This window comes from Venturia canescens, chromosome 1 (genome assembly GCF_019457755.1).
Source record: "Venturia canescens isolate UGA chromosome 1, ASM1945775v1, whole genome shotgun sequence".
NCBI classification, from domain to species: Eukaryota; Metazoa; Arthropoda; class Insecta; order Hymenoptera; family Ichneumonidae; genus Venturia; species Venturia canescens.
This window is the reverse complement of record NC_057421.1, coordinates 2,016,341-2,034,486: the sequence shown is the minus strand read 5'-3', so window position 1 is coordinate 2,034,486 and position 18,146 is coordinate 2,016,341. Positions and strand designations below refer to the sequence as shown.

The window sequence follows — 18,146 nt, the reverse complement described above, 5'->3', positions numbered from 1 at the left end:
ATCCATTTTGATCCATCGAAATATTGCATTTTATTTACTTCCGAATATACCTATTGGATTTGAAAATTTCCATTTTTCGTTGTTCCTCGTTTAATGCGACAAATATTTAATGTATTGTCATTATACTGATACCGTTTGCCATTTTTAGACTACATTTATCTAGTTTTTTTTCCATTGCTCATCGTACGAAATCTATGGGGTTTAACACATACTTTAAAATATTTTATTTATTTAGTCAAATAGATCCCGATTTGTGTTCTACTTTTAAAAGATCACGATACTGTGAATGCAATGATTTGAATTTAGAGCGCCACTATTCAGCCGTGAATTAAATTCGTTACAGTCTCGGGTCACGTCCGAGTTTTTATTGCAAAAAAATTATCGACAGATTCTTCCAATGACAGCTAGCTTTTTGAATATAGACAAAAATAAATTGACAACATTTCCATATGATATAAACATTAGTATGTAAAATCACTGGATGGTTATAATTGTAGGATAAATTTTGATAACAGAAAATGACTTTAGACTTTTGTTATTCCCGGGCAGAATGTATGAACCGTAGATCCGACAACATCGGAACACGGGGGGAGAACAGCCCTTCCCCAACCTCGTGCGCGCTCCCTCTCTCTCTTTATTTCTTTCTCTCTCATCCCGTGCATCTCCGTGAACTTAGTAGGTCTAGTCTGACGTCACGGTAGCCCAGTTGGGTTAGGTTTTACGCTGGAAATTCTCTAACGAAAAAAAATTTTTTGTTTGACGATTAATGTTTTCCCTGTCGTGTCTGGCTTATTGACCAACAGACTGGGACACGAAGCCCGCGATAAATAGGTGTATCAAAGATTCAATAAATTGTTGAATTTAGTTGAAAAGGTGCGCGACCGCGAGGCCCAATTTATTGGTGTATATGAGATTCTAAACGGAAAATGAGTCGACATGAAGGTACGTATGTGTATGTGAGTGTGTATGTACGTTGCGAACATCCTGACTATAGTGAGATCTGTTTTGTCGAACCTCGTGGAATCTAATAGTGATTAAAAGTCATTCAGTCCAATCAAATCGTGACAGCTTGGCTCATTCCTAAGAGAACCCTGGCAACATGATTTCCATCCATTCCCAATACGACGGAGTATTGAAATTTTTTCTAATTAGATTCGTAAAAAAAATGAAACAGCCCCGATGCTCTCGGAATGATCGAGGACTCTAATGTCAGAGCGCAGATGGCAGCACTTCGTGAAAAAAGAAAAGAAAAATTAACACGAATTTTCTGCTCATTTGCAATATTTCGACGGGCAATATTAACATATTACCCAGAAATGAGACCCATCTCCCGTTACCCAAAAGAATTTACGTCCTCTTGCTTCGGTCAAATATGACTCGTCGATCTCGAACGTCACAAATCGTACCAGCTGATTTCTCAAAAAAATTTACCTCTCTCAGATACCTTGTATCCCCTTCTCTTAGAATTATTTTTTCTACTCAATAACATATTGTAACTCATTGCATTGCGTTTTTGACGTATTCCGAAAATTTTGAATAATAATTCGAACTTCTATAAGCTTGAAATTCTTTGGCTTAAAATTTTGTGATTGTTCGATAAAATTGGCATTTACTTTTTTGTTCTTGTTGGCACCATAATTATTTTCCAGTTCGTTGTTCCTTTCACCACTGATGGAAAATTCAGTTTTTAAATACCTAAGCCATTTTGCTTTCCCACGATTTCCCTTGTTTTTTGAACTCAGTATTCATTCTATAATTTTTCAAAATTGTAGTTTGATCAGTCCAACAATCTCTATTGTTTCTCTGAATTATGCATGATGTAACAGATGAGAATTACTTAGCTGAACTTACAAAAATAGACAATAATAATAATTGTCAAATAAAATTGCATGCAATGAAACGAAGCAATGATTTTTTTACAAAAACCAGGAAATCAAATCGATTGTCACTGAACTTAGATTTAGCCAACTCCCTAGCTTTCCCTGAATTTCTATTTCCTTGTATTTGGATAAATCATTGCTCAGAAGTAATATTTGATGAGAATTTTATTTGCCAGTGACCCTCTGCTGTAGATACATCGGGTATAGATGATATAAATAGCTACTTTGACACAGTAATCTCAACCTAGACGATAGCAGAGCCTAATAGACATTCCTTATACCATTTCTTGGCTCGGACTTTGATAAAAATTATTTTTCCTTATTGATAAAGATTTGCTGTGAAGTATGATCAGAAAAACATACATCACAAAAATTTAATGTCTGTTTTGATGTCTCTTTTGTCAATCAATACCCGGGTCCACAATTTTCTTGTATTGCAGTATATTTGTGTATGATCATATCAAATTTTCATATTCAGCAATTTCAAATAAGTTTATTGGGACATTTACAAGTCTTTATTTTGTACATAGCATTTTACTTGCGTCCATTTATGAAAATGCTGCATAGCATACAGTAATGTTGACAAATCTTTCATACTGGAACAAATATCAGCACGTTAAAATCCACATGGCAACAATGAGATTAATCTACCAAATTATTGAACCAAGCTTAACAAATACATAGATAATGCATCACAAAAAATTAGTTAGGATTTCTGCAAGTTGATACAAAAAAAAATTGACTTTCAAATGGTTGTCTCCAATGACAAAAACGTATTCCGTTTGCAGGGGTAAGCTGTGACTCCTGCTTGAAGGGAAACTTTCGGGGTCGCAGATACAAGTGCCTGGTGTGCTACGATTATGATTTATGCGCCAGTTGTTACGAGGCAGGTGCCAGTACAACTCGTCATCTCACGGATCATCCTATGCAGTGTATTCTCACTAGGACTGACTTTGGTAATTTTTTGTCATTATCTTAAAATTTCTTTGAGATTAATAACAGAATTGACTTTGTGCTAATGCTCTAATGATATTTTATCGTAGAACTGTACTACGGTGGGGAAGGTGTGAGTGTAGAGCAACCACAATCCTTGACTTGCCCATACTGTACAAGGATGGGTTTCACAGAAGCCACATTACAGGAACACGTGGCCGCGGATCATCCGGACACAACTTTTGAAGTGGTCAGTCATGAATACCAATCTTCGGGAGTGTTTGAATAATATTTTGACTTGTCGCTTACAGATCAATTTCAGAAATTTTGTCACGGATGAGTGCGACTCAAATGTTGCTACTCGAAAACTTTCATTAGAATGATCTAATTTGAGAAAGTGTCTTTTTTTTTTTTCTTTAATAATAATGAAACGTAATTGGATTTCTGCTGGATTTCATCCTCAGGTTTGTCCGGTTTGCGCATCTCTGCCAGGTGGAGATCCGAATCACGTTATCGACGATTTTGCGAGTCATTTGACACTTGAGCATCGGAGCGGACCGAGGGATTTAATATCTTTTCTAGACGAGCCAGCATCCAGTCGTCACAGTGTACGACGGATACCACATCCGAATAGAGGAATCAGTGGTACGAGAGCTCGACGGTAAGATCAATCATCGTATCATCATTTCTGTAACGTTTGTGAGTAAATTTCAGATTACGATTTGACGATTGTTCCCCTTTTTTATTAACAGGTCCAACATGCATTTCAGTTCGTCAGGGGGACTCAGTCCCAGTAGTCGAGATGGTATAGATCCAATTACTGAATTATTGTCCCAACTGTCAGGTGTTCGTAGAACTGGCGTAACTGGACAAAGTTCTCAGCTGCAACAATTACAAATGCAATTACAACTGGAACGTCAACAAGTTCGAGTAAGTGGAAATTGAAAAAAATCGTTCAAACTGCCAACCGATATGAGGAGTCCTTTGGATACTAATTCCCTTTTATTTTTTACAATATCCCCTCAATTTAGTCATTTTCAATTCGTACTTGGATACATCTTTGCTGAATACCAAGAACGATATGTAGAAAAAAAAAAACAAAAATTTATTGCTGATAAAGAATTTGGAATTTCTTGCTTTTTTCCCGAAATGAATTCCTCGCTTTTATTATTTCAGCTTATCCCCTTCATCTCCCTTGCCTTCCTTCCAAACTTTCCACTTTGCTCGTTTCTTATTCGCACAGTACAATTCACCGTTGATGAAAATGTATGCCGTCGACGTTTCATAAATTCAGTGAATGAAACATTAATAAATCATTTTGACAGGCGGCAAGGCAACTCGAACGACTGCCACGAAGACAAACTCAGATGATCGGTCTGGTGAGCGGAGGTGGCGCGAGTGCGGGAGGAAATAGCGCCGGTGGAGGTGGCGGAAGCAACAGCGGTGGTCATTCGGCTACAATGGCTAGTGTCGTTGCCAACAGTACCGGAAGTAACAATAACCCAGCTAATTCTTCAAACCCGTCCAGCTCTTCGTCTTCGAGCTCCCAGAACTCTATGTTCTTGCTGCCTAGGTAAATTTCCTTGTCACCCTATTAATTGAGTACTAATTCTTGTCGCACCAGCAAATTCCAGTTTTAACCCACGCGAACCGGATTTTTTTTTCAAATTTCTGGCCTATTTCACATATTCATTCAAAACACATGCCCTTGTAAATCATTTTTTAAACAAGAAAATCGTATTAATTTCATTTGAAGAAGTCCGCGCAAGTATTTTATCAATCGGTTTACTCGATCGTTTTGCTTTGTTCCGCAACAATGGATCCTGCATTGACGAAAATTGAAAAACTTCTAGGATCGAGAAAGAATGTTGAACAAAAATTTATTCAAATTCCGAGACAAAAGTTGGCTACTAGCGACGAACTGGGCCCATAAAAGAATCCTCGACAGAGAAGATATTGCAATGAATACGATTATTTGAAGCGTTTATCGAACGCAGTCATTTCAGAGAATATAACATCCTTAGGTCCTCAAAGAGTGACAAGAAAAAAGCATTTTTTCGCGTCTGACTAAGAGCGCAGACAAGCGTTCTTGAAAAGCGACGTATTTGTTATTTCTTTTAATTCTTTTTTTTTAGACCCGCTCCATATTTAAACGCAAAGTCGCGTGTCATGGCCACGCGGAGGGGCTGCCAAAATTCTCGTGCGCCCGTGAGCACCAATCTCATTTCGGTTTTAACCGCGCCCGTGAATCTTAGACGTCCAGAACAAACATTAGTTTTTTTTTATTAACTTTTTATTATTTAATCGCAACAAAGGATACAAGATTTGTGAATACTCGATACTCGTTTTTTTCCCCCTCTTCCATCATTTATTTCGCCTCGGTAAAGTACAGCAGTGGTTTTCAAGATTATGACCATTGATTTTTGCAATAGTGTTTTGTAAAATTGGAATTTGATTAAAAATAATCGAGTCTCATTTCTCGCAGTGATTTTCTCGGTGAAAAATTGATTTTTTTTTTGGCTTCGAAATAATGACGGCCGAAACGTCCGATAAACGCGATGACGAAGACTCTTTGATCGGGTGTATGAAAAGCATTAAAATAATTCCGCCTCCACGTTTGCGCAGATGCATAACGACGACTCTCTCGGACTCGCAACTGCAGAGCCTCGAGCGTGAGAGCGCCAATCGGAGTCTTTTCGCTCGTGAGCTCGTCGTTGGCACGTTATCCCAAACTTTGCCGGAGCTTACACAACAACAACAACAACAACAACAACAGCAACAGCAACGAGATCAGCAGCAACAATCGTCGTCCTCGTTTGTTCAAACACCGGCTTCGAGTACAACGACTGCTACACCAAGTCCCGATACACCCAATGCTAGTACCAATATTTCGACGAAAAAAACCCCTCTGCAGGAACCGAAAAGGGATCAGGGCGGAACTGCAGTCACTATTAATAAATCGGCGATTCCAACGTCCGCTCAACAACAACAAACGCATCTAGTTCAAGGGGCAAGTAGCGTTAGCTCTGGTCTCCCGAGTCAGGGGCTACCCTCCAATCCCAACGGCATTGCTACGTCGCAGAACAATCCCATTGTTCAAACGCTAATGCACAGCGTTTTACCTCCACCCCTGGTGAGTTTTTCATATTATCTTTCACATCCTAAATATTTTCAGGCAACTTTGTGCACCGGTTATCTATTTTAGATCTAGCTTCATTCTTATGATCTAATAAAGATCGAGCAAAAGAAATTTTTCGACACTGATCCGCAAAGCTTCATAATTTCACTCTATCAAAAGTCTCAGTCCATCAACATTCAATTATACCGACCAAAGCTCAAAGTTTTTGAGATAAAAATCTGATTACCAATACACAGTTATATATTTAATAGACTCAGCAAATTTTTCTTAAACAAACATTTCTGTTTTGTCATCAATTCACTTGGATTTTTCAAGCTGTGCTGTTTGTTATGGCAGGTATTGCAGCAGCCACTGCCACCACCGATAAGAAACACGGGAACGGGAACGATCAGAGAAGCGATAGCGACACCGGCACCGGCGTATATGCGCGGTGGTGTTGGCCCGGTAGGTGTGACCGGAACATCGCGTAGAAAGCCAGTCCGAGCCGTAGACGGAAGGAACCAATCTACGGAGCCACCTCCGCCTCATTAACCCCATCCTAGCCACCGAATGCCCAATCCCGACCCACCTTCTCCCAATCACACAGGCCCCTCCTAGCACTAGTCCTAGCACTGTTTAGAAAACACCTCATCATTGTTGTTATTATTATAATATTATATATTAATTATTTCGAAATATCCCATTCCCCCTAACCCCGCCCGTCCCGCTCGAATCATTCGTCACAAAGCATATACAAACAAAAATCAACAAACTCAAAAACCACAACACCGAGTAATCTTCCCTTGTTTTACTCTTGGCAAGATTTTGCGCGGTGGTATCAAAGTTAAACGAAAAAAAAAAACAAACACCACAACATCGAGTAAATTTTTAACGTTCATTTCTTGGCAAGATTTCGAGATGATATTGAAGTTTGTATCGCTTGAATGCAGCGAAAAGCCTCACTGTTATTTTCTCATTTACAAAATTACTTAAATTTTTTCTCATTTATTGCAGATTTCGTCTGATTATTTAAAACAAAGACTGAAAAACAGTTTTATCATACTTCGTAGTCTAAATCTGCAAAATATTAAACTTCAAGCAATTGCTGGAACGAATTGATATGATATTTTCCATGCAGCAGAACGATACGAACGTCAAATTCATAGTTCGAGAAGATTTTAACGAAATATATATGCAAAATATCATCTTTACTGCGGTCAACTTTTCCCCACGACCCTCCCCTCCGAAAGCCTCTTCTTCCTGATCCCTCTGGCTCGCGCGGCAGGTGTCCCTTGTTCATCGATGACTCGTCGATGACTAAACGAATGTACATAAATCACTTGGAAGTCGGGAGCGCGCGCATTCTTTTATCTTCTTTTTTTCTTTCTTTTTAATTTATCTCTCTTTCGCGCTTATTCATTTTTGCGAGGAGGAAGGTCTTGCCAATTTTCTTCCGAAGCTTGAATCATTGATGAAAGTGAGAGAGACGGATATATTTACAAATATATATATATATATATGTACGTATTTTGAGTCGTGGACATTTAATCATTAGAGAAACAACGTGTCGCGGCTTAAAAAGGAATTATTGCCGTTGAGGTAAAACAACAAGAGTCCTTGAGAAATTGTCCCAGTAATTCGTATCAAGAATTTGAAACTTAATAATCACTCTCGTATAGCGTTAACGCCCTCTCTTCTTTTCTTTTTCGATTATATTTTGTATAGTCAAAAATGTGAAACATTACGATTCCCAATTTATTTTTTCGGTGTACGGGAGAAGATTATAAATGAAATCGAATAGCCGAGCAAACACTTCTGAGCTTGCTCTCTTTTCTTACACCACCCTTTAATAAGAGAAAATGGAAAGAAATAAATTTGTATAGAAGTAAGTCTTATAGCCTAGGGGCAGACGAGAGATGGTTTTGTGATTTTCCTTCGATAAGATACGAACTGTCCAACTTTTATCTTTCTGTCTCTCTCGCTATCTCTGTTTTTCTACTCCTTTCTCGAACGGATTAACGATCAACGTCATGTCTACTGGTTATTTTTTTAAATCATTGCATTTAATTGCAAATTCATTTTTCTCTTTTGTTTTACGTCTTCTACTCATACTGTCCTTATACGTCTTTATTTTTGTGTAATATTCCCCCGCATGTGTGAGTGTAAAGAAGAAAAAAGCCGTCAACTTGGAGCAATTTGAAGATGGAAAAAGAGTTATGTTCGAAAGAAAGCATTAATAAAGAAGCAGAGAAATAATTAAACTTAGAATTAAAAGTGAAAAACATTGAGAAGTATCCAGAGAGTCGTAACATTTTTTGAGACATTTTTTTAAACGTTTCGGGGTCATCGTCCCTCTGCCAACAATCTTCTCCGGAACTCAGTTGTTTTTTTTTTCTTTTTCATTCAAATTAATCAAGTGAACCGTCGCTTTACTTTTATGTAGAGGGGCAGGGGGAGCGGGATTATCAACATAGGACTCGATTGTAGTTTTTTTGGCAAAAATGTAACGCTTCGATAATAAAACGATAAAAAATGGATAAAAGCATGTTCGAAAAGAGTTTACGTGTGCATGCATGTGGAAAAGAAATACGAAAGACGTCTACGGTTCTTCGATCGATTGCATCGATTCTAAAATTTGTAAAACAAAACAAAAACTCATTCATCACTGTTTTCTTCACCTAATTCATGTTCGCCGATTTTTTTTTCATCATGTCAGTAAAAAATCTTTAAAACGATGCAATTTTCGTCTACATACGCTCGCAGGATTTAAAACGAATTTTCCAAACTATTTCACTCGCCAAAGAACGATCAACGAGTAATTTTCATAGCCGTTTGCTCCATTTATTACATCAAAATTCCGACACATTCAATCGTTTCTTTTCTCGTTGCCTTATTTATTCAAATTATACTCACGAATTCGGAGATTAAAAAAAAAAAATTTTTCGGAACAAACCGTTCAGAGCGAACGATTAGGTAGGAATCATCCCTCAAGAATCTGTAATTGTCAATATTCGTGGCGTGTTTCCTGGTCTGTGAAAAAAAAAAAAAAACCAGCAACAGGAATCTCATTGCACCAAAATTCTTGACCGTTTAAAATCATCGATGCACGAGCGTAAACGATAAATTTAATGGATTCCTAACTAAAATTCTCGGCGGATCCTTTCTCCTTTTCAAAGCCTGAGTCCAAGTGAAAATCTCTGTTACTCATCAATTCTTTTTTCTCGGTGAATGTGTACAAATCGCTTTTCGATTTGTATGTACTATATATATAAATATATATTTTACGTACCGTTGTCTCGCTTATACATACGTATAAAATAAATAAGGGAATCCGAACGAGACATAACCGCAAAAAAATAAACAAAATAAACAAAAAGAAACAAATTAATAAAAAAAAAAAAAACGATGTGCTATTCTGCTGGATGCGTGCGAAGATGTACGAAGAAAAAGTCGTAAAATCAACGACCGCGCTGTGAAAAGATGAATATGTTTGGAGAGGAATAATAATTGTCTATATTAAAAAAAAAATTTAAATAAAAAACCGCGCAGGGTACCGATTCTATTGACGGGCTCTACAGTAAGAAGCAAAAAAAAAGAAAAGAAATGCAAACGATTCGATTTCATACATTATCGATAATTGATTGCTATTAATTAACGTGATTCTTATAATTATTATTATTGTCATTATTATTATTATTATTATTATTATTATGGTTATTATTATTCATCATTAATACTACTAACAATTTAAGGCTTGTATCTAGATAGTGTGTGGCCAGCGACGTAACCAAGAGACGATGTGAGCAGGGCCAGGATTGTAATATATACATACGATTAATAATTTTTAAGCGATTGAATTCACTGACGACGCGAGAGTCGTCTTTGTTGAAAGAAGCACGATAAAAGAATGAAAATAATGAGGAACGATGGAAAGAAACGAAAAAGTAAAAATGAATCGCGGCGAGCTGTGTATATTCAGGCGCTTTTTCACGTAGGGGGATCGTAGGGTTCTTTTCGTCACTATCATTTCGATAAAATACGTACTATTATTGAACAAAAAAATAATAATAAAACAAAAGAGAGGAGGAAGAAGAAGCAGAAGAAAAACAGCGCGCGTGATTTTAAAATGCGAATAATATTCTGTTATAGTTACGAAAATGTGTGAACCACGAGTGAATAATACCAACCAACGACGAAGATTATCATGACGATGGTGTGATGAGCAGTCTGCAGACCTGTTATTATATAATTATTATAGAGAATTCAAGTGGAAAAAAAAAACAAAAATCTTACACATAATAATTAATTGAAGAAAGATGTAAATTGTGTTTAGTTGTATTTTATGTTACACACGCCTCTGATGCTGAATATAATGGAAATTCAATCAACGTTTATCGTACGTATTCATCGTAATGGAAATTTTTTTTCATCTTACGATACGACTGTGTGTGGACGCGAGCTTGAATACCTTATCAGTGTTTTGAAATGAGACGAAAATAAAGTTTTCGTTATCGAGACCCGTGGTGAGTGAACCGAACTAGTCCACTCAAAATGCAAGAATGGAGCAACTTTCAAGGGGAAATCTACAAACTTGATCTAAGACTAATTTGATGACGCTGAATCGAATGGTGTAAATTATTTTGCTATCAACCCCCGGCAACATTGAGAAAATAAGGGTTAAAAGTTTAAAACGCTTACAATTCGAAAACTATTAAACAGATTGAAAAAATACTTGTGCCATCGTTTTTGGACGATAAAAATACGTAAGAAAGCACCCTATTAATTTCCGATAACTAAAAAATGAATGGTTAAATAGTAAAAAACAACAGTGAGCTCGGGGTGAAAACCTCGAAACTTCGAAGGCTTCAAAACAAGTTTCATGATCCGTTGATCATCGATCGACCCCCCTCCCTCCGATGCTTCAGTTTTGTTCGCGTTTTTTGACTATATATACGCAACGCGTGTCTATTCACACATACATTAATGATCTCGAAAACAGTCGTAGTTTCAAGAACAACGTGCTCGCATCTTTTTTTATTCTTGACTCGAAGTCACCGTGATATTACGAGAATCTCTGTAAAAATGGGCCCGCTCGAAAGTGCCAAAAAAGTAGCTGCTTGTAAAGCTGTCGACGAATACGTCAAGGTGAACTATCAATTTTTAACCATACATTTACGTCGCTTTACGTTTTCTATCGAGGTTATGTTCGACTACCGGCGTTTTTTCCGGACTTATAATATTCGATGATTGATCACAGGACAACAGCGTCGTCGGAATTGGCAGTGGCTCTACCGTTATTTACGCTGTGCATCGACTAGGTAACAAACATTTTTTTCCACTTTTTTCCTCAAATTTTCCCTCGTAATTTATTGGTTGCCCGAGCTAAATAATTGGAGGGTTTGAACCATGTGAAAAATACATTTTCATCATGGCCGATACGTAGAGGGCAGTGCAGTTACTTTTCCGCCATTTTCGAAACCTTTTTCACTCGCAGAGAATTATCGATTATCACGATTTGGCAAATCTCTAAAAATATCGCTTCAAATTATTTTTTTGACGTTATCCTCTTTCCAAAATTAATTTAAATTACACATTATTTTTCATATTATACTTTCAACGAAAAGTTTTCGATTTTTCGATAAAATTAGAGACTTTTGATGCAACCGTTTACAACCGCAATAACAATGGACGAATCTTATGAAATTTTGAAACTCATTAGCCCTGATTTCTCATTTATCGATTCGTTTGTTTTCAGCTGAACGCGTCCAAGAAGAGAAATTGAATGTGATCTGTGTCCCTACGTCTTTTCAAGCGAGGCAACTCATCGTGAACAATCATCTGACACTAGGAGATCTTGAAACAAATCCGAAAGTAATTTATTTCCACAAATTTCTTCCTTTTCAATCTTCTACGATATTTCATCGTTATTACTCGATACACGATCATTTTTATTTTTTTACTAAAATTTCCAAGAACCAAAAAAGCATGAAAATGAAATAGGATTTTTCGTTGAAAAATCGTCTTCAAGAATACTTTGCAATAAAAATCGCGTTGTGAACAAGAAATATTACATTGGTCGACTCAACATATGTTCAAATGCGAACAGTTGGATTGCGCAATCGATGGAGCAGACGAGGTGGACTCTGAGATGAATCTTATCAAGGGAGGAGGTGGATGTTTGCTGCAGGAGAAGATAGTGGCATCGTGCACCGAGAAATTGGTGATCATCGCAGATTACACGTAAATCGAAAGCCTCCAAATGAGCTATCAAGCTGAAAACTTGACTTTCGCTTCGATGAAATGTTTTATTACGAATGTTGTAGAAAAAATTCGGAGCATTTGGGTGAGCAGTATAAAAAGGGGATTCCAATAGAAGTTGTACCGATGGCATACGTTCCTATAAAGAATAAGATCGAGGAGAGTTACGGTGGGAGCGCAAAAATTCGTATGGCTGTTGCAAAAGCAGTAAGAAACGTGCCCGGTGACTTTTCACCTTCGTGAGAAGCGTAGGGAGTAAAAATTAATGAGCTCCACTGCTCGTTTTTTTCTTTTCTTTAGGGACCCGTCGTCACGGATAATGGAAATTTCATTCTCGATTGGCATTTTCCCCAGGGCTTGGAAAACTGGAGTAAAATCAATACGGAATTGAAACTCTTGCCCGGCGTCGTTGAAACTGGTTTGTTCATTAAAATGGCCACTAAAGCTTACTTCGGCATGTCGGACGGCAGCGTTAAAGAACAGTCTTGACTTTTCTATCGCTGAAAATACACATTTTGCCATACTATTACTCCGAGAGCCAGTTTCACTTGAACTTTTATAGCGAGCGTCCTAGTCAGGCATGTCTCAAGAAAAACTATATCAAAACAGCAGTCACCACCCCGTGGGTTTTTTTCATTGCTCAAAATACTGTTTATAGCCCCTACCGAGAAACTATTCCTTTTTTTATTATTTTTATTTTTTGAATACGACAGGATTCGTGTTGGTAGTAATAAAAATCAATGTTCTTATCATTTCACGAAGATCCAACGAATTTTTTTTCTCTCAACTTTAAGGAGTTTCGGTACAAAAGTCTAAATGTTAAGAAATTGATGAAATTTGGTGATAATGTTCTTCAACATCAAGTGCGAAAACACAAATTTTTTCAAAATTTTTTTCTACTTAGTTATCGAGTAATTACGCATTAAAGCAGATTTCTTATGCCCGGAATGTATACCTATATATATGGAAACGCTATGCTTATACACGTGAACTTTAGTGATCAATTATTCGATAACTGTGTAGAAGAAAAATCTTAAAAAATTTGTATAGTCAAATTTGGCACTAAAGAATATGTTCACCAAATTTTATAAAATTCTGAACTTTTTGAATTTTTTAATTTTTTTAGCATGGGTTAGCATGGCAACATTGTATCGCCTGTACCGAAACTCCTTAATCAAAAACCCGCTCAAATTTGCTCCATCCACATCTCAAATGTCCTCTTAACGTTGTTTCCTTTTCGTTGCAGCTGTAAAATCCTGCCACGATCCTCAAACATTTGGTAAATGAGTTATCACTACACGAATATTCAAAATTTTCAATTATTTCATGAAATTTGCTAACTTCTATATAAAAACTGCATTATTCATAATCAGATTCAAAGCCTCCGGACTGTTTTACCATACGATGGTACTACAGATAAACATCGTAATAACAATCAATCGTGTAAGATATAAACTAAATTGAACGAATATCACACGAATCGTATCATTCGCTCGATCTCCGAATATCGTTTTTGTTAATTGTCTTTTATCTAGAGTCGCGGAAGTGACTCTGAGACAAGTACATTTATAAGATATGACGAGTTGCTGCCAGAGACTCTTTACCGGAGCGATAGCGTTTCCAATTTTTTTCGAAAATTTTCAAAATTTGTTTCTTTAATAATTAATTAATTATAGCATTTCGGAGAATATTATAAGTTGACATATTTTTTATTTTATTTTTTCTTTCGATTGCGACCTCTTCGAACTCTGTAGCTTAACGCGTTGAAGAGATATTAATTATTTATTTTTTAATTTTTCGTATTCTGCAATTTCTAGTGTTTCACCCTGCAAAAGAGAATAACTGTAAAGAGAATAACCATGAGAATAATAATCGTCATTTAAAATGAATTTTAAGTTTGTAATTACTGGAATATGAAAAATAATTGAAATATTTATTTGACATATTAATTGCGGATAGACATGAGAAACCCTATGCGAGAAACAAAACAAATAGAACTGAAAGAAAAAAATAAAAAATAAACGCCCGAACAGGGACTCGAACCCTGGACCCTCAGATTAAAAGTCTGATGCTCTACCGACTGAGCTATCCGGGCGATATAGTTCCGGGGCAGCAAATGCGTACTTACTCATCGAGTATATTTCCAGTTACTACACAGTATAATTAAGCGGGTAAAACGTTTAATTTTTCATCGATTACGGGGTTTTGAGTATATTTTGCTTTGGAAGACTAAAAACTGGAAGTCGCTGCTGCTTCGTTCATTTCAAGTCGTAAGAGGATTGATAGTGCAGTGTAATAATCGAAGAATGAAAAAACAAACTGGAAGAATCGTGATGTTGGAATGAAAGCATTTGAAAATTCCTGCAAACCTTGTTTTTGCACAATTTATTGAGTTATTCGAGCGTCTCCGAATGTTCATTTTGCCAGGATGAGAACTGCTGAAGTAATTTCGATGTTTTACCCTGCGATTTTGTATTTTCGGTCGTGAAGATGCCTGGATACGAGCAAATGCTTTATTCATGAATGCATAAAATGCTGATGTGGGGTCGGATTATTGAAACGCTTGAGATCTCATGAAGATGCTTCGTGTCACGGAAGCAACGCTTTTCTGGGCAGGGCGTCAACGATATTTTTCTATGGAAGCGAAAATATTATGCAGAATTCATTAACAGAGTGTTCCTCAGCGGGAGCGAAGGCGGTTACATCAGTTGAAGTCTCAAGCGTCCTAAGATTGCCGGAGGCCCCTTTTCTCACTGATTTTCACGATACAATCAGTCGATGCTTCAAAATTTTGTTTTTCAAAGGAATCTGGAGAAAATCAAATAGTCAAAATTACTGTTACAGCAGAAGAATCGAGGGACAACCTCGAATGCTGGAAAGATTGCACGGTGCTGAGCATTTATGAAAAGAAAATTCGCTTCGTATGCCAGAAAATTTCATTTAATTTTTATGAAAATCATAATAAAACATGTTCATCGTGAAAATAAAACGAAACCCCTTTTATACTGCAGGGAATTCTGTTTTATTTTCATGATAATTATAATCATGAAAAAAACGCTTTGCAATTTCTACGTTTCGAAGCAGCTTTTTGTAATTTTATAAATTCTATTTCTGAGTGGATTATTGAATTCGGAAATGTATCGTCGATTATTCGATTCAAACAAATTCAAGTGATTTTTATTAAAATTTTCAATTACATCGTTTATTTGACCTCATTAAAAATAATGTTTGAGCGTTTTGCAGTTGCTAGTTCAACCCACCCGGCTAGCACTTTAGTGTTCAATATAATTGAATATGCACACGTAAGAACACATGTGTGATAACCGCAAAACAAGAAGGTCTGTGCAGCAATTAATTAACGTCACGTGTTTTGCGAACCTCGTAATCATAGGAACATGGATAACAAAAACAAATGTTCAAAGGTGTATTGAACGCAATTGTACATCCTTGTGACGTGATGTAATTGCGAAAGCCTCGTCATTGTGTTGGATTGGGTTCCAGATAATTGACTGATTCGAATTACACAAATTTGTAATTTGATTGGCAGAATTTTTAGCAATAGAATCTTTCGCCTATAAAACATTGTCGTTTTTCTTCGAAGAGTCATGAGACGAGCTGTGCCCGAGGGTTTCGCCCACTGCACGTCGATTTTTCAATGTCAAAGTTCTCGTTTAATTTCCCATGAAATTCTCGAAGAAAGAACTTTCTCATTTTTGAGCGTACATTTTCTTCGTTTTCGAATTATTTTCAAATCGATAATCTCATTTTTTTCGTTTATCGATACTGTTCGATGGTTGATGAATTCTGACGTTCGAAGATTGAACAAAATCGTGACTATTTTTCACATTTTTGTAAACAAATGACGTCGAAGTTCTGTGAAACCACAAACATGGCTCGTAACATGATATTCGACAGTGGAAAATTGTTAACTAATAAAATATTGTTTACAACGTGTAGATTAATTTTTGTTTTGACGTACGAAGAAAAAAATGGAAGCGCAACAACGATACATCTCATCTCTTGTGTACACAAGTAAATGAAAAAATAGGAAAAACTTGTTGAGTTAAAATGAAAACACGATGAAATAACGAAGAGCTGGGGGAGCACCTTATACAGATATAGTTCACGCGAGTTGTATCCGCGAGTCGAGATGAAATAGAAAAACAGAGGAAGTAGAGAAAGCCGAATAGCTTGGTCTTTGAGAGCTACTAAAATTCCTTGTTAAAACACCCCGTTGCTCGTACACACACTTCGATCTCCCACGCCGGCTGGTATTTATTTTTTCACAAAAAGAAAAATCGACACCGTTTTTACCGAGTAATTGGAGTCACCGGTGCCATTCGGCTTCTTTGCTGTGAAAAATTTTTGTCAATTAAGGTGAAAAAAACAGTGCTTTGCCTCCTAAAGCTAGATTTCGTTCACATTCCAAATAATATTGTTCACTTAAGGTGGTTCCTCCACGAGACAGTTAAATTAGGAAATTATTTAAATTTGGCATACGTATTGTTTAACATATGAACAACACCTCTATAAAATTTTAACAAGTTTCACCATCCCGAACCCGAGATATATGTAATTGAAGTTGACTCAATTAACACGTAACACATGGACCGTGCATAAGCAAACGGCACATTATTAATTCTACCGCTAGTACTAAAATTAGGAAGTTTATGAAAAACGAGGAGGAGCCAGAGCAGGATATCACAGATATTGTGAAAAAAAATCAAGGTGATTGACCATCTAGTTTGACAGATATAGCCTCGAGAAGTACGAAGGTTTAGGCTGCATACGATATATTTTGCAAGCGAACAAGCGAATGTCGTTTGTATAGACAACCTTTTCTGTGTGTTGAAGCGTAACCTGGATAGTTCCGTCAAAAAATTTACTCACGATGTCGGATCAAAAATACTTTTAGAATAAATTTTACGAAAGCAAATGATATTTGTACTATATCTGCTGGCACCGAGTACGTATATAGGGTCTTTACAAAGTTATTGATTACGATCCGAACGAATTATCAAGCCTTTTAATATGCAGACAGTACACAACTTTTGGTTGGGGCTGTCGCAGAGGATCAACCTTAACTTTATTCCATTTGACGTTATCATTGATAGGTGATCGTGGAAATCACCAAATCACGAGTCTCTTGGAAAGCAGTGGAAGAAGTGAAATCCGATTGAAAAGCTTCTTCATTCAATAAAATTTCGATTTTTTAAATAAAAATGTGAAAAAATACTCAACGACTTGTTTAAATCTTCAAATTTTGATATTCAACCACCATCAAACAGGCGATAAACGAAAAAATCTCATAACCAATTCGTAGATAATGTGGAAACGAAAAAAATTAACGGTGGGCGTAATCATGATTCCAAACGGAAAGAAAAATTACAGTAATTTTAGTGAAACACTAAATGAGTTTGAAAAATGAAAATGTTCTTTCCTTCGAGTATTTTGTGGGAAGAAAATTGTGAAAATTTTGTCCGAATACTATAAAAAGATGTGCATCTAGCGAAGTTCGTTACTAAATAGATGAATGGGAAGAAAATTAAATAAAGTTTTGATGAAAGTTGAAGAAAAAACTTTGAATAACTCATGTTCGGCTGTTCGAGAAATCGAGAAACGAAAAATTAAGGTAGTTCATGCACGAAACGATTTTCTCAAAAGAGTCTTGAAATTTACACAGAGTTTAAATGGGTAGCCGACTGACACGCATATCAAATTTTAAAGGGTTCCTTTTATCGGTTATCTAAGGTAAGAGTCGCGCGACTCTATGGTCAAATGACTATTTATTAATCGTCGAAATAAAATAGGTTATAAGAAAGGTTTTCTGTATTGAATAAATCTTAGGGCAATTTAAACTGTGTTCGTATAAATGTATACAAGATCATATTTAATAATTTATGATTAGAAATATCTTATGATTGCTTATTTGACTCGATTTTTCAATATATACATAT

At 36.5% G+C, this 18,146-nt stretch overlaps 2 protein-coding genes and 1 non-coding gene across 4 annotated transcripts; 2 read left to right on the top strand and 1 right to left on the bottom strand.

Moving 5' to 3' along the window:
* The first annotated feature begins 678 nt into the window (after positions 1–678).
* On the top strand, positions 679–10,319 carry LOC122409127 (E3 ubiquitin-protein ligase KCMF1-like). Of its 2 annotated transcripts, XM_043416442.1 has the most exons (9): positions 679–942; positions 2,669–2,836; positions 2,924–3,063; positions 3,278–3,474; positions 3,566–3,743; positions 4,139–4,386; positions 5,439–5,946; positions 6,289–6,396; positions 10,081–10,319. In XM_043416442.1, the coding sequence occupies exons 1-9, from the start codon at positions 927–929 to the stop codon at positions 10,105–10,107; spliced, it is 1,590 nt and encodes a 529-aa protein (XP_043272377.1). In that variant the 5' UTR covers positions 679–926; the 3' UTR covers positions 10,108–10,319. The 2 variants fall into 2 exon arrangements, with proteins under 2 accessions (XP_043272377.1, XP_043272369.1); XM_043416434.1 differs by having other exon boundaries at positions 6,289–10,319.
* Positions 10,320–10,467: 148 nt separating this feature from the next.
* Rpi (Ribose-5-phosphate isomerase) lies at positions 10,468–12,941 on the top strand. The gene is made up of 6 exons (XM_043416454.1): positions 10,468–11,076; positions 11,189–11,249; positions 11,687–11,802; positions 12,038–12,171; positions 12,255–12,396; positions 12,490–12,941. Exons 1-6 carry the CDS (start codon positions 10,915–10,917, stop codon positions 12,676–12,678), a joined length of 804 nt encoding a protein of 267 aa, XP_043272389.1. The 5' UTR covers positions 10,468–10,914; the 3' UTR covers positions 12,679–12,941.
* Positions 12,942–14,211: 1,270 nt separating this feature from the next.
* Positions 14,212–14,284, bottom strand: TRNAK-UUU (transfer RNA lysine (anticodon UUU)). The gene has a single exon. It is a non-coding gene; the product is annotated as a tRNA-Lys (tRNA).
* Between the last annotated feature and the right edge of the window lie 3,862 nt (positions 14,285–18,146).

Bases quoted from the DNA above. Each gene is read 5' to 3' on its own strand.
- Rpi (XM_043416454.1), top strand. From the start codon at position 10,915: ATGATCTCGAAAACAGTCGTAGTTTCAAGAACAACGTGCTCGCATCTT. The intron at 11,077-11,188 runs GTGAACTATCAA...GATTGATCACAG, and splicing joins CTGTCGACGAATACGTCAAG to GACAACAGCGTCGTCGGAAT. The intron at 11,250-11,686 runs GTAACAAACATT...GTTTGTTTTCAG, and splicing joins TTACGCTGTGCATCGACTAG to CTGAACGCGTCCAAGAAGAG.
- LOC122409127 (XM_043416434.1), top strand. The intron at 3,064-3,277 runs GTCAGTCATGAA...TTTCATCCTCAG, and splicing joins CGGACACAACTTTTGAAGTG to GTTTGTCCGGTTTGCGCATC. The intron at 5,947-6,288 runs GTGAGTTTTTCA...TTGTTATGGCAG, and splicing joins GCGTTTTACCTCCACCCCTG to GTATTGCAGCAGCCACTGCC.